We start from the raw sequence: 16,805 nt of genomic DNA, 5'->3' as shown, positions 1-16,805 counted from the left end.
GCAATTGATAAGCTAGTGCTACAACTTGACTGCAGGAGGCCAAGTGAAAGCAAGATCCTTCCAAGCCACCACCTGGGTAAGGCCTTACACAGCCCTCAACTAGAAGGCCCTTCTTGAATGCTCTCCTTATTCAAGTTCTTCTCAAATCCACTCATATCGGGACACCAATAATCTACTTCATAGCTGCAGCAAATGTATGTTACACAATTGTCACTTAAGTACACTTCTTCATGGAGTAGTAGTATACTTAGAGATGGAGAGTAAGCCAGCTGCTGTAAGAAAAAAAATGGCCTACTGTTTGTGCTCAAGTCAACAAATACAAAGGTGAACAACTAAAACACCAAACTATTTTTTCCTGCAGGGAGAAGTCCGAATTACTCACCCTGTTATACATGTATCTAAGCATGAAGTCCAGCAGAAAAGATTTTCCTTTGCGGAAAGCTCCTGCTACAGACACAACTACTATGTTAAGATCTTTGATGTGCTCCTGAAGCAAGATTTTTTCCAATGCTTCTTCATCTAATTCAAAGTTATGGTCATCTTCATGAGCAAGAACAATCTGGATGGGGCGCGGCTTCTCCAAATCCACCTCGTCATCCGAGTCTGGCAGGGCATCTGAGTCGGGTAGAGCATCCTCCTCTTCTTCCTCCTCATAATGCTTACCTGCAAATTGACAGGTTACAGTACGTTAGTAAATCAGAGATTAGGACACTATAGACATTTTTGTGAAGTGAAAACTCAAGCTGGGCTTGATGATGTTGGGAACGCATGTGTGCAGACAAGATCAATAGCTGTTCCCTGTCCATTTTCGAACCTGGCACGTTGTCTACATTTCAGATTTCAGCATTCCCCGAGTTTTAACAAATCACAAAAGAAAACTGGTTTTATAGCATCAAAACCAATTTAAGGCTTCTTAAGAATAACTTGCATTAAAAACCTACAAGCCTTTTCTCTTATCTGGAAAAAAAAATAGTTGAAGGAAGCTTTTTTCCCTCTTTGGAACAGTGCAGAGGACAGTGGTCATCTATAATTGTGAAAAAACAATGTTTTCTGTCAGTTTTGGTAGCCAACACGTACAAACAAGACCTCTGACCTAGTATGTTACCCCAGCACTACATCAGCAGAAGACTAAACTCCTTTCTAATTCCAACTCATTACACCTGTTTCAATTCTCAAATACAACACAGACTTCAGAGTGACTGTTCACTGCCTGCAAGAGGAAAAAAGCTTGTTTGCACATGTAAGGCCTAACATTTTGGGGATTAAAAAAAAACAAGCACTGAAGCAGTTTCTGGCTTCATACTTTTTCCTCTGACACATTATTAAACATGATTCAGTAAGAGTAAGTACCAAGTGTTCCAAAACAGAGTCGAGAATATTAGGAGCTCGTTTTTTAGTCTTTCAGGTCAACCCTTCAGCATCCATTCTTTCAGTAGCTGAAAGAACTACAACTCAGGTCAGATTTAATCACTGATGAATGATAAACTAAAAACAACGCAGTCCTACAGACATATATCCCAATAGTAACAGTATTTTAATCTTTCTGACTTCCAGAAGTCAGGAGTTACTAGGTTAGAGGCCTTTAAAAAGTACAACCACACAAAAGTGTAACCTAGTCTCTCCTCCTGTCCAAGTACCACAATAACGATGTTTGTCCTAGAGAAAAAAAAAAGGAACTCCACCACTGGCCTGATCCCAGTTTTCCTGTTGAGCTTCTGGAAGGGTTCTTGTGTGTACAGAATTGCCTCAAAACTCAGATTTATAGCTTGCCATATTCTGTGAGAAGTCCACGTGCACAAACCTTACTGAGGCATCTTCCTAACAGTTACTCATCTGGGAACATCACTGTCTGAGTTTCAGTCCGTTGGACTGCTCGTCATGCCAACATTTACAAGCATCACTTCTGCCAAGAGAATGAAGCAGCCATCTCCAGTCGCACAGTGTACACAGGTGTGTTACACGGCCCCATGCTTCCTGCAGGAGCAGCATCTTCTTGCACTATGTGCCCCGAGGCACCACGGAGCCCACCGTGGTTGGATTCATCCATGGCAGAGACCCTGTCAGTGCCCACAGGACCTGTGCCAAATCATTCCCACCAGATCTTGCATCCAAGGATCCCATCCTCAGCAAGACTTATGAACAGGACTCTAACACGCTGTTTTGTGGATGTAATGAGACATTTGAGTCATTATCAGGGACTTGAAAGATTGGTAACACGGTGACCCTGGAGTTTTTCCAAAAGCTCTCTTTAGACAGTTCTAACAGCATTTCACTTTCTTGCAAATCAGAGGGGACACTTCCAATCATCATGTTCGTGCTGCTTCAAAGGCCAGCGGCACTAAATCTTTTTTAAAAGATATGTATGTATTGGTTTGAGTATATAAAGCTAGTGGAGAACTTGGTTTGACCAGGAAGTAAACTGGAGTGTAAACCCTAAGGAGCTAGAACCACACTAGCATTATCCAAGTGGGTGTGCAAAACGGCTCCAAGCATCAGCCTCACTCAGTCTGGTTGACAAAGCAGGCCAAAAAAAATTACACCAGCATGTCTGACAAACAGAAGGAATAACTTTAAGAGCAGCTGTCAGCAGGACATCAAGCTACACAAACTACATTGATACAGTACTGGTTGCCATTTCAGAAGAAAAAAAAAAGATCTCACCTTCAGCTAACACTTTTCTATTCTCAGAAACTAAATAAGCCCTCTTTTGAAAAAAAAAGTTCACAAAGCAAGATTTGGCCCACATAGAAAGCATTCTTTGTAAGCCAGAAAACATAGGAGGCCCCAGTGAGGCATGAAGATTTTGACAGTAAAGAAAGCCTTTGGCATCACAGCTTAGAAACAAAGGGAATACTTCTATTAATAAAAAAACATTAAATAGCTCCAAGAAGAGACTTTTGAATTGTAGCAAAGTACACGCACCTCTGCTTCTGTGTGTTCCCCAGACAAGTTCAACTTGGTTACTTAAAACAGCCTTATATTCTTTTATTTAAATGTGTATTTCACTGATAGCGCTACAGCATCAAGTTTGTAAGCTAAGGTGAACTGTAAAATAATCCAAAGCAACATCTGCAACTTCTCTGAATTGCAGCCAGACATTAACCACCTCTTCCTACCTGGAAATCATCAGACCCTTAGCAGACCTCAAAGCATGAACTTTAGCAACATCCTTTTGCCAACACAGAAGCCTCTTCACATCAAGATATTTTCCAGACAAACAAGTAGTGTGATCATTTCTCATTAGCTATTTCTAAACAAGCAGATTCTCCCTATCACAACTTGATGGTACTATCAAGAGCTTGCGCAGGATACGTCCATCGGAAGTCCACATCTTGTTAACAGTCTTCTGCACCCCTGCAGCTTATATAACTCAGAGGGGACAAAAGATTCATCTCCAGCCCTGTTCAATTCCTTTTATATTTCACCCACCAGCAAAAATTTGAGAAAGTCCAATACATCGAGTCGTGGGGAGAGAGGGTTGATTTGGGGTCTTTTGTTTTTGTTTGGTTGGTGGATTTGTGTTGTATTAGGCTGGCTAGTCCAAAGACAGCTCCCAACCTGCCTACAGAAAACACTATCGTAGACATGAATCAAGCACTTTGAGGTTGGAGAACCACAGCGTTGACAGCTGTAAAGGAAACTCGATCCATCCAGAAGAGCTGGTTTCCTAACTTCATCCTCGAGTGGCACAGAACACCCTTCCCTTCAAGAGATTTTGGATGAGTTAGTAATTACTACGACAGATATTACACAAGGTTAAGCATGTTAACTGTGGAACAAGCACTAATGCTTGTCCCAGCAACGCTGTCATTGTATGCTAACCTGTCACCGGCTCCAAGGCAGGCATCATAGCCTTATTGGCTCTTCATACACCTTCTGGCAGCTTACCCTGTTACTCTGGCTAGTTGCTGTGTCAGAGAGCACTGGAATATGCTGGAAGGCTTTCTAGAAGGCTTCAGTGTCCTGGGCAGAGGGATCACATTCCATTTCCAAGAACTACTTCCAGAACAGTGTCTCAAACAATGATCAGGACGAGCAGTCCCAATTCACCGTTTTTGTTTGTTTTTTTGCAAAAGCTGCAGAAGCATTATAGCAAGCCTGTATGTAGTTCATATTAAAAAAAAAAAGCTCACAGCACTGTCAAGGAGCTGATGAAATTCAGAACACTCTTATTGACCTACTCCTTACAGTTAGTTACAGGTGGTTTTTTTGTAGATTTTTCCTCTCCTTCCTCACCTGCCCCAGCAGTCATAGCACACTACTACAAATACAGAATTTAAGTGGATTTGTCCTGAAGCCCCACCTAAGGGCCTCATGCTGCTCTAGGTTCTTCCAACAGTCCAGTCCCAGCAAATCAAGTGTAAGAAAAATGAGGACTACCCACAGAAGAAGTGGTTTTGTAGCATGATCACCCTATACCGGAGTGTTTCTAGCCAACTGGATGGTAGTTTGGATTTGCAAAGCTCCTTCCCTATACAGGTCTCCATGACAACACATCCAGTAAAGCTCAAGAGGCAACCACAGCAGCACAATTCTGTTGCCTTGGGTGGAATTTTTGTTTGCTTTGCTGCTGGCCTTTTTTGTTTTGGAAGACTTAACACTTTGGGAAAGTCCAGTTCCATTCCAGGACTGGGGTTACTGCCCCAGCACATCCACTCGTGAGGACTTGGAGAATGGTTGTTCCAGGGGTATGGCACAGAGCTGGTCCCCATGCTGTTGGAAATGCCCACGTGCACAGGAGACTGGGCCTCAGGCTTTCAGTACGCACAGAAAAGCTCTCATCTGCCAGAACACATGGCGTTAGAGCTTGTAGAGCAGCATAGCAGATGCAGAAAGCCACGGCTATGTTTTTACAAGCTGTACAGATGCCCTTTGAGACTTGTGCACTATTGAACGAATGCACTTCAGACTGCACTCACATACCCTGCTCCGGCCAAAGCTAATGCAGGAAGACCGCTGACTGGACTCACCCTGACATCTGCCACCCGTTCAGTCCTCATCACTCCTTATTTTGTTTCAGCCTCTTCCAGCCTGAATCCTTCACTTTAAGCATTAGAGCCTCTGCACAATTTCAGCAGCGTGTAATCGCTTCCTGAGCCAGGCGAGCAGGCTAGGAGACACAGGAGAAGCAAAACCATACAGCAAGGCACAGAAGACGACAGATGTGAGTGGAAGCAAATCCAGCCTCAGGAAGAAACCACTGGCCAGCTTCCCCAAAAGCTCTGCACTCCATCAGCAACTGCTACAGAAGGCCTGCTGCTGACACTCATCGGCTAAGTGTCCAGAACAAACAGCATTTGTTGAAACGCTAAGCCAGATTTTGAGAACAGTAACTGCTTGTGTAGGTACAGGGAATATTTTATCTGAACAAACCCAACTAAATAACCCGTTTCTTAAAGTCAGAGGTAAAACAAACCAAAGCTAATTCCTGCTTCCCCTAAGGGCACAAGTAGCAGCTGATGACCTGTTTGCCCCGCAGTGTAAGAACATGGGAGTGGGAGCAGTCAGCTCAACTTGCATGCTATGAAATAAAAGAGACAGAACCTGCTTTAAATGCAAGTTTCTCCCCCAACCACATTCATTGAGACCAAATACCAACATAGCTACCTTCAAGTTTCAACCCAAACATAGCCTGAGCTGGTTAAACACCTCATTCGCGTTCCTTCATAAGAGGAAGGACACACACTAATTGCTAAACTCTGTTTTAAGATATAGTGTGTATTTCTGATCAACAAGCCCCAAATGCCAACTAGTAATTGCTTCTCTGGACACTGGGGTTGACCCAGACAACTGCACACAGATGCAGCACAACACTGAAGTAAATTTAAGCCACTAAAAAGCAAATGGGATTTAAGACTTGCATTATAAACAGTCAGCTAAAGAAGTCACTTTCATTTAGGGTAGAGGGCTCATCAGTGTTCCTTCCATTTGCTCCGTCATGAGGAGTTAAAGACGACATGGAAAAGTCTTCAAGCTCGTAGTCTTAATAATCCTGCTTATACAGAAAGCTGCACTTTGCTAGATGTCCATTTGAAATCAGAAGTTCTGGCACTCCTTGCTACGTCTGCACTCAGCATCCTTGAACTCTTTTCCCAATGCTCTACAGAAACGACACATCTGTGTCCTTACAAAGTGACCTAAATCCCCCCCAAACACACCCCACTCCACCCACAGTTCAGTCCAGGTCCCCCCAAACTTGAATGGGGAAGCAAGCTGAGGCAGACTACACCAACTTTCACCCATCTGGCTTAAAATCCTGCTGTACCTCCACACCCTGAGGGAGTTCACAGCTTCAAGTAAAAGCTTAAAATAAGTTATCGTGAAAAAATCACTGCACCACACTTAAACACGATGCGTTCTCTCGGAGCTTCACCTAGGAAATCTTCATTAGGCAGAAAGACAAATTATTTAAATGTTTCTCATTTCGATGTAGTGAACCAAGGAGAGTGTAGGCATGTGTGAATTCAATTCCAGAGCATAGAAAAAAAATAGGTTAACCTTCAAGCCTTATTTGGACAAGGTAAAAAAAAATCTGGCACATCCAATGTAAAAAAAAATCAGTAGGTTTAAGTCACAAAATTGTCCTCTCCTTTCTCCAGCAGTCCAACTCCATGCAATTAACTCACAGCAAGACCCACATGAAAGTTACGGGGCTGCTGCAGATCTTAATGCATCACTGCTTCCCTATTGCTGCCTAGCAAATACTGCCAAGTAGCTCATTTTAAGGCCAGAAATAATTAAATGTTTTGAATACTTCAGCTATAAATAGGACTGATGAGCTAAGTTCCAAAGACTTATTGGATATCCAAACAAGATTGGCAGAGGAGAAGGGGGGAGAAAGGCACATTTAACTCTCTCTGCTCCTTCAGGGCAACAGGATGTTAAAGGACAGATCTAGAACTGTTACATAAACTACTAGCAGAGCAAAAAACCTGAAGCTACAGTTCTGCCAGGAAAGGGGAAAAAAATACTTTGATGACCTAGATACCTACGAAGCATCATAACTGATCAGACAATAGGTCTGTCTACTCCTGAAGTGCTTTAAATTGCTTTCTCTGTTGAAGGGTCTGCATGCAGGAGCAGAGAGCTCTCCCACAGCTATGCAAAATACTACGCTGGCATTTTGCATTCTCCATTTAACGGGAGAGAAAGGCTGGAGGGAGGCTTCATTTTAATGAAGAGGTGCAGCAAGTAAGTTAACCTTCAAATTCGGCTATTTTCAGTAAATGCATACAAGCAAGAGCACACCGATGAGCAGATGCTAAGACAGAAGCAGCACAAACTCTGACCCAGCCTCGGAACGTAAGCAGCAAGAAGAATTTTATATAAAAGGACTGCTTTTCCGAAAGCACACCATGAACTTAGAAGGACGTTTCTCCATAGCTACAAGGAAAAACTTGGAGGGTAGAGATAGTGACAAAGCACGCTCCTCATCCTTCCACTCTGCTGAAAAACCACAGCTATTATTAGCATACTCACTGAAGAGCCTAACAGGATCTCTACCCACAATAAGGTTTACCAGTACTTTTCCAGCCCCCTCAAAGAACGCTGCTTTAAAATATGAAGACTAAGGTAGATGGAAGCACTAAAAGGCCTTTTCCTCATCCTTTCTCCCCATGCCCCGAGTTCTTGAGGACAGGAAGCAGAACAGGCCAGATCTGACAGTGCCCTAGATCGCCGTGGACTCCAAAAACAGAGAGTGAAAGCTCTGTGAAGACCGCAGGCTAACTAGACCCCCGCAGGCCATTATAGATATAAAGCAGGTATACTTCTTGCAGTTCAGAGTATTGTTTTATTTAAGGTCGTTGCCCACCCTAGAAGATCCAGCCAGTATTTTCTAATTGTTTTAGTCCGTAACTGCATTTTTATATACTTTGTAGGTACTTCCCACATGTCAGCAACTACTAACTTAGACAGTGACCGGCTATCCCAAACCACGTTTTTGAGTGAGAAGAACAGGGGGATAGGAACAAGGTAAGAGATGCCAACTGCAATTATCCCACGTTTGATCTTTAGATTAGTGGCCAGAATGGCTTTAGTCACCCAGCCACATCTGTAATGTGGCCACAGACTCAAGCAAGTGCTGAGTTTTACTATACAGGGAGACATGCTGGAGGGCAAGTTTTTGTATTCACTTCCAGGATAAACAAGCTGTCAGTCAGGAACATCAACAAGTTTAAGAAAAAGAGCAAGTCAGGAGGCTTTTTTTGGATCAGACCATGCTCTGATCTGAAGCCTCCAAGCGAAGTGATCTTCTAGCCTAGCCTTCAGCCTGCATCCAGTTTCCTGCCTCCCCTGAAATACCTGCAGCTTAGACAGCCTCCATCCAGCTTTTCCAGCACTGAACTCTATAATTTTATTAGTTTTCTAGATTTAATTTCAGAGTTAACAGCAGTACAGGGAGAGACTGTGTTTCCATTAAGAAACTGCCTTCTCTAGATCATGTACCTAGCAGAGCTGACACAGTAACTACCTCCAGACATCTTCATGGAGTATTTCAATCCCTCCCTCCTCTCTCTTCCAAGGAAAATGGTTAACCTGGCAGCGTCACTAACACACACACACACAATGTGTTTTCCTCAGTCATGCGTCCCTTTCATGTTCACAGAACAGGAAAACACCACGTACAAACAAAACCAGTGCCCAGAACACCAAGAAGCAAAACAGGAAGAAGCGAAACATACCACACAAATCACATCTCGGGGATAACTGAAACAAAAACAAAGTCACGCCTTGGCGTGTTCCCTTTATCAGGGCTGAAGGAAGAAATTGTTTTCACAGGGCTACAACGCGAGCAGCTTTCCCCGCAGTCCCTGCTGCTAACCACAGGCAGAAAGAGCCCTGGGCTGCCCCGTCACTATCCCGCAACTAACCCACGACACTCAAGGCAACACCTAACCGAGCCCACACCATTCACGACCCCACACCCGCTCTCCACCATTTCCATGTCTCTGCCAGGCTGAAGTCCCCTGCAAAGACAACAGCTCAAAGTGCATCTTTCCTGCCAACGGGACAGTGCCAGGATCTGCCTCCTCCCTCCCCTGTTGCCTCTCCAAGCCTGCTTCGGCAGCACAGCTGAGGTTTAAGCTCCCCCTCACACAAGGGCTCCCCCACTCCTTCCCATTTCCAGCCCCACGCAGTACCACGCCGCCTTTCCTGCTAATTTTGCAATGCATCCAGCACTGCTGAGAGTCAAGCCAATTAAAAAAAAAACACCAGCAGAAAAAGCAATCCAATACGAATCATTTTCTACAAGCTGTATCAGCTCTGTAAGAGTCCAACAAGCACCAGAGGTGAAGACAGGCAGAGTGGAGCTACGCAGCTGCGTTATCTGAGCCCAGGGCATAGGGTAAGTTCATCTGTACTGCTGAACAGCACACGACTGCTGCCCTCTGCGTTGGCACCACTGTCCCATGTCCAGGCACAAACTTATCTTCAGCAAACAAACACAAGGTGATGTGTTGTGCACCCCGCAGCCTCTGAAACAGCTGTACCAGCACAAACGAGGGGGAGGCACAAGATGCTCGACTCAGCACCGGTGCCAAAAGAAACGTTTGGCTTTGTAACTACAAGCGAGGCAAGCTGGAAAGCTTCTCCAGACCCCCCGAACACACAAGTACAGTTAAGAAGTGTGTTCATGTGGACACTGACTGAGCGATATGTGATAACTCTGCAAAGATGGGTAGACAACTGGGCTGTAACTGGATCAGACGGTGCGTTGCCAAGGATTTGTCTAGATGTGAAAGAGCTCAGATTTAGGTAGGGTTAGCCAGCACACTTGTTAACCTTCACTTAACAAGGTCTCCTTCCTCTGCAAACGCAGGTTAACACCAGTTTTAGTTTTGTCAGGAAGGCGGGCTAGGATGAGTAACTGGCGGGAAGACCTTGAGCTTAGCGCAGGCCCTCCTGCACCAGAGGAGAGTTCCCTTGGACACTCCTACTGAATATACCGTACCTATTCAGAGTTCTCTGCTGAGTCCTGGTTGCAAAAATCACAGCAGTTAATTTGTCACAAGGGCGCTATAAAAACTCTCCCACTTCAGTAGCTCAGTTCCACGCTACAAGCACCTTTGCATCAGTCCAAAGGGCTCAACACTTACCTAATCTTCTTTAACATCATTCACAGCCCTTGTTAATACTGCAGCCTCAAACAGCATTAATAAAAGTCTTCACTTTTTTTTTTTAAACCAGCACTTTCCTGGAACAGCAAATGCCATTGTTACCTGTATGCTAACAGGGGCTGACCAGTCAAGCCTTGTGGAGAGTATAGCGCTGAGAAAAAGAGGGAATAATCCCAAATGTGAGGAGCAGACAGAAGGGGAACAGGTTACTACTGGTATTTACTTCAAGCTCTCAATGCCAGTACATCTAGCCAATCTAACTACTTTTCTGCAGGACAGCACATCCTATGCTTAATCTCCAAGTGCTTTAATAGCCACCTTGCAATTGGGTACAGGAAGAAAATATGCAATTGTCTGAAGACTATGTTTAATCCCCCTGCAGCCAACAGGTTTGTCTTTGTAGACCCCACGCAGTGATCTCAGTCTGTGGATTCAAGAAGTCCTTCTTCCCAGTGTATTGGGGATAAATCTTGGGGTTAAGTCCAACTTTACAAGATGAACCCAAACAAAGATAGCGGTGTACTGCTTTGTAAAGATCACCAAAGCTTAATCTGGTCAGTTCTAGGGCACTACAGAAATGAGAAGTCAACAACAGTTTAGACCAAACAGCTCGGTTTGATATTTGATTAATGAAACGGTGATATGTCTGCAACTCAGAGTACTTACACCGAATGTTATTCTTAGTCTCAGTGTATCACAAGCCAACTTCCAACCTCTTTAAATGTAGTAGACTGCATTTGAAGGGTCTTCCAAATAAGCAGGACCCTCAGTAGCACCTGAAGTTTCCACAAGTAGTTATTCACATCTGCTATCCAAGTGTTCAGACTGAATAATGTTCATTTTTCTAATAAAAAAAATGAAGCTAAATAGCAGAAGTTGCTTCTTTTAACACTCCTATCACCATTATTTTATTTGGAAAGGTTCTTCCCCCTTCTAAATCTCATAGCAGGATGTATGATAGATTTCCAATAGCCACTTATTTCTACAGCACTATATTAGATCTAGAAAATACCCCAGTTCTGTGCCCCAACACCCGAAAGCATTACTTACTGCACTTTTCCAAACAATTTCTGTACTAAGAAGTCTGACACAGTGGCGTTTAGAAACATTTCCTTTTAAGTATTTTGTGCTGCATTCCCACTCATATCCCCATGACAAGCTTAAGACTTTGTTGCTTGGAAGATATGTGATAACTGCCTCAAGGGCAGCTTGCAGCCCATGTTTAGAGTCACACTGCTGTCATTACCAAGAACAATCCCTTAGTATTAGTTTAGAACTACAAAGCAGTTAAGAAAACACTCTCTTAAAAGCAAGATGACTTCTGAAATTATTTTTCTTGTATCGAGAACCGTTAACGTTGTTTTCTACACCAGTATTTTCACTGCTATTCTATGTCCGTGCAATAGCAGTAAAGGAAGCCAAGCTGCTGCCTCCATGCCCAGCAGTTCAAGTGCTTTGAGTGAATGCTCCTCTCCTGAAATCACTACAGTAATGACTTCCATATTAGGCAGAGGATTTACACACGCATTCATTTCTCCCAGTTACTTAAGGTTCCCCACGTAGATCACAGCACAGAAATCAAGGTAAACAAGCAGCCATAAGCCAAAGCCAGAAGACCCTTACACCTACCTCAGGGGCTGAAAATGCAGAAAGAGTTGAGGAAGGGAGGGAAATAGGACAACGCATACAAGTTTGCAGGCAGTAGTATCTCAGGATGGGGCTTAAAGACATGGTTAAAATAACCACACTTACTCTTCCACTCAGCAGTATCATCCTGTTCGAGAAGATAAGAGGTGAGAACAACTTTTCCAAGCACGCACAATGTACGAGAATTAGTCCTAACGCGTCAGTACAAGCAGTTAATATAGTCTCCAACAGGCTTCCATACAATTTTCAAACCAAGGAGAAAAAAGCCTTGTTGTCCTGGAATCATTACACAACATATTGCTCAAGAGACACTTCAAATATTTTACCAATACCCACAAAAATTTACAAATCCAACATGACTATATTATGCTCTGACACTAACTACAGACTGGAACCTGATTCTCATCTCACTCAAACAACAACTTGCACAAGACCAAACCAAGTTCTGCTTTCCAGTATCAATTTACTGATAATTATATTCTAAACCCTATGCCTGTAATCTGTACAACATTTTATTAGTTCAAGTCTTCAACTTCGCCACCTTCCAGGTTTTAGGTTTTAGCTTCTATGTCAGTCTTCTAAGAGAAATCTGCCAAGGCTTAAGTAGCACCAAAAAAAATAAAACCACCTTGCCATGCAAAAGTCACGGTCATGTGAGCCCAGAAATACAACTAATTAGTTCATCCTCTACAATGAAAATAAAACTGAAAATACAGCTAGAACAAGAAAAAGTTAGCTATGAACTACATAAATGAGATGTCTCCACTCTTAGCCAAAGTCTATCAGAATATCCTTCATACAGCATACAAGCTGTAAATCAGAGGGCCAGTGACTGAGCTGTAAGCTGAGTCCTTTCTCACAAGGCACTTCGTGCACTCTTACAGCCTTGACAGTTCTTATCCATTCCTGTAGGACGGAGAAGAGCAGGGTGAAAGACTTCTCAAAGTTAGCCTTTCAAGAATCATTTCTGCATTTCGTTTTCAAATGAACTTCTCTTTTGCATTATATTTGCTAAGAAAATAACACATCATTATTTTAGCCTCTTAGCCCTGCTCATGCATTCACCAAGTCATCCTATAACTCATTTACCTGCATTCAGTCGGGGAACTTTTGTCAGACTACCCTGGATGCTGCATGGCTCAGTAATGCCATCTTTGGTGTCAACCATTCTGCTTTAAGTTCTTCCAGCCATTAACAGGAGCCAGCTAGTAACCACTATAAAATTAGCATAGCTATTTTTTCTCTGTTTACTTAATGGGAAAGGGAGAAAAGACTTATTTAGCTTCAGAGATCACACTAAGCACTAAGACCTACTATTCTCACAGCAGAATGTGGAACAAACTAGTCTTGTTACCTTAAGGAGTAACAACCCCATGTAGTAGCAGGGGTTTGCAGTAGCTGACTCCAGGCAAAGCAAATGGATAGCTTCAGGATATGCAAGCACATGAACAACCTGCTATGGAGGCAATTCATTAAGTGAACTTACCATCCATGGTGCTATAATGTCACGCGTATGCTCCCTCCCAGAAGGAAAAGTAAGGGTAAGCTCCTTGCTTTGCTGCAGAGTGAGAACTCCGGTCAGACACCAGCAGGTAGTTACTTGCTCAGCATTACTTTATGCTTTAGGTCACCTCACAGCAACTTGTTTGTACAGCTACAGAAGATAATGGGTGTGATAATGGGCGTAACCTTCAAGTCAACCAAGAATTACCAGTGGGAGAAGGCAGACAGATCTTCAAATTCCCCAGATTTCATTTCAGGTTTGCTAAGTGGACAGTAAAAAGACTTCACAAGCTTAAACACCTTCTGAGTTCCTCAGATTTTTATAGTGAATGTGTTTCAAAACATATCTTTAGTATGCACAGAATCTTGCTTTCCTGGAAATGAATACTATGCAAAGTATATCAGTATCTTTCTGATATAAACAGAAGTTAGAAGCCAGGCAAGTTAGCCATCAATGCCCTGAGAAAATCAGTTCCTATTACATATTAATTTGTTGATAGTAATGACTTGATTAGTGTGCTTACTCTAATGGACAGTACTCATTTCATATCAATCATCTCTTTGCAGCTAACAAAAGTAACAGACATCAGTCTTAGTGATGTTTTCACATGTATTTCAAACTTGCTCATGAAACATATGTTTGTTCTGGTGTTCATAACAAACCCCCACCCTGCAAATATATTCAGATGTAAATCAACTTTACAGCACTACAACGTCAAAGTCAGCTCGAGGATAAATTAATACTCTTAATGTCAAGAACAACCTTCAGCAAATAAGTAAAGCTGCTTTCATCTTTCCTCCTGGACAGCTCAACATTAAAGTTCAGGTTGCTAGAAGTGTTTTGAGAAATAAACCCACACGTTTTCCAGTAAGAATAAAGTCTTCAGAACCAATGCATGTAATTACTTCTGAAAGTTTCTAGTTGCTCATGAATGACAAACACAGCAAGCCTATGCAGATACCTATAAAATATTTGTGTCTTGTTCACTTTCCATAGTTGAGATTAAAGACAAAACCTTGAAACGCTAACAATTAGTGTAGAAAGTTTGAGATGTTAACGCAGGATTTAGCAAAAAGTTGGAAAACAGCACTCAAACTGGCAAGTTGAAGATCCCATTGTGGGCACAGCACACAGCAAGAACAAGGAAACAAGTCAAACTTAGAAGTTTAAAACTTCCCATTAGAAGACTGCCATATCAGAACCTCAAAAATAATCCCCAGGATGGGGTTTGTTTATAACTACAGTGCAGTAACAAAAAACAACTTCAAACTTTACTTAAAGACAGATTTAAGTGAAACTTGGCAGCTTTCCTTATGAATGTCCTTGGAACAGTTAAAACTTTTTACAGGCTGTGATGAGATGTACAACATTCCACTAATGACAGGCACAAAGTTGAAACAAGTTATAGTGCTGAAATAAAACCTGTGATCTGACTTGTGCTAAAAGACTAACACACCAAGACATGGTTCACTACCAAAGCGAAAACACGAAATCATTTACCTGCACTTCAGTCTGCTCATTACATGTTATCACAGTTGGGCAAACCTCAGAGTTGGAGAGGTTGTGACACTGCCATCAGAAGCTAAGCGCTCTGCTATTGCGGAGAAAAATCCCCATCCCACCTTCTCTCCAACACACCTGCATTTATCCACAGTCTAGCCAGCTCGAGGTAGTGCTCCTATTCTTATTAGGACACGGGGAAAGCACAGACACTTGTGTATCACTGTATCTTGCTCCAGTCAGCAGCGCTTCATTAGCCTAGTCAGTAAGCAAGCATTAATCACAGATATTTAACTGAAACACAGGGACCACAGTCACCACACGGTACCTGAGAAGTATCAGCCCCCCTACGAGATCTGGCTCACGCACTCCAGCCCACCTGACACAAACAAGAGCAGCCTGGCCTCCTGAACAAGGAGAGGGCACCATATTTAAAAGAATGCTTTTAGGATAGTTCCAGCACCGAACAGCTTAACTTGAACCATTTTAGAAGTGTCTTTAAGTTGCCAGCAAGGGAACAACGTGAAAAGGGAAGAATCCAGCCTTCCGCAACCCCTCTGCCTGCTTTCAAAAGATTTCCAGTTGAAACACCGGAGAGCTGTGGCTATTATTTAAGGAGGGATTATAACATCATTAGTGACTTTACTGTAAGCTGGAAGAGAACAGCTGTTAAGCAACACTTGGTAATGGTACAAGAGAAGTTATAAGCCTCTCCTGTTACATTCCTTTTCTTGCAACTATTCCAGTCTACCACACTCCTTTATTTCATTATACAGAAAGCTCTTCTGCAGGCAAGCACAGATCATCCGTATCTGTACAGGCAGACCCTGTCAATTAAGCTGTTCCATGCCCAAAATACCTAAGCAACTTAATAGTGACACGCTCTTGTTTCCATCACTAATGATGACATAGCTACCTTAAAGGCCATTTATTACAGGTGTGCTCTGGTGCTTACTCTGGCCCTGAGAAAGTTAAGCAATAATCTAACACTTTATCTAAGATTATTAAACCACGTACTGCTGAGAACAGAGAACTACCAAAGAAAATTAAGCAGTACTAACAGTGGAGGGAGGAAAAATAAGAAACCAATACTCAAGCGTTATACCCTCAGTTTCAACCTCCGGACTGTTTTAAGTCATTAAAGTTGTAGTGCTGCCAAACATACTCAACCATTTCCACACGCTCAGTAGTTTTTGCCTTTTCCTCCCCATAAGAAAGTCAGCAGAGTAGCTGCTCTGCACCTGCCAGTTTACAGCGCTGTTAGACTTCCCAGTTCCTAGCTGGCTCACAGATGAAGCAATTCAAACCAACAACGCCACATGGCATCTGCTAGCTTTTGTTTAACCATGCCCAGTTCAACCACTCTAACAAATTAAGAGTTGTACAGCGATGTGAAAACAGTTCAGCACTAAAACCTGATGCAATTCGGATTGGCGTTTAGACCGGTAGCCTCTCTGCAAGCCCTGGGTCCCCCTTAAAATGGAAGCACGGTGGGTATAGTCGTAAAGACGAAGCTTTTGAGCTACGCTGGTACGATATCCTGGAGAAACGAACTTGTACAAAGATGCATATGCAGTTATAAATCTGAAGCGCCTAAGCGATGCTGGCAGGATATCCCGGAGAAATGAACTTGTACGGAGGCGCCGTGCAAACTCCAGCACGCCCGCGGCCGGACGCCCAGCCGGAGAGCCGTCCCCCCGCCGCAGGAGGCTGCATTCCGGGCACCAGCACCGTGCCAGCTCCGCGGGGAGCCTGCCCGCCGCCTCCTTCCCCGCACCGAGGGAGGCGGCCCGGCGGAAAGCAGCTCCCCGGGGCCTGCCCCCCGCTCCCCCAGCGGCACGGAACGAGGTCACCGGCCGCCGGCAAGCGACGAGAGCACCGGAGGACCGCGGCCGCCCCCGCCGCGCAGCGGAGCCCCCCTCCCGCCGCCGCCCCCGCCATTTTGAGGAGGGGGGGGAGAGGAGAAAACCCGGGGCCTCCCCCCGCCGACGGGACCGGGACGCGGCCCCGCGCCGCGCCTCGCCACCGGGAGC

At 43.7% G+C, this 16,805-nt stretch overlaps 1 protein-coding gene across 5 annotated transcripts in view; it reads right to left on the bottom strand.

Moving 5' to 3' along the window:
* Positions 1-16,805, bottom strand: part of ATL2 (atlastin GTPase 2) — a 41,029-nt gene that overhangs the window by 20,959 nt on the left and 3,265 nt on the right. For all 5 annotated transcript variants that reach the window (XM_080584619.1, XM_080584618.1, XM_080584620.1 and 2 more), the window contains one exon: positions 383-663. In XM_080584619.1, coding sequence (XP_080440745.1) covers positions 383-663 — 281 coding nt within the window. The remainder of the gene's footprint in view (positions 1-382; positions 664-16,805) is intronic.

The sequence above is a fragment of the Anser brachyrhynchus genome (genome assembly GCF_964034855.1).
Source record: "Anser brachyrhynchus genome assembly, chromosome: 3".
NCBI lineage: Eukaryota > Metazoa > Chordata > Aves > Anseriformes > Anatidae > Anser > Anser brachyrhynchus.
This window is presented reverse-complemented; position numbering and strand designations above follow the sequence as displayed.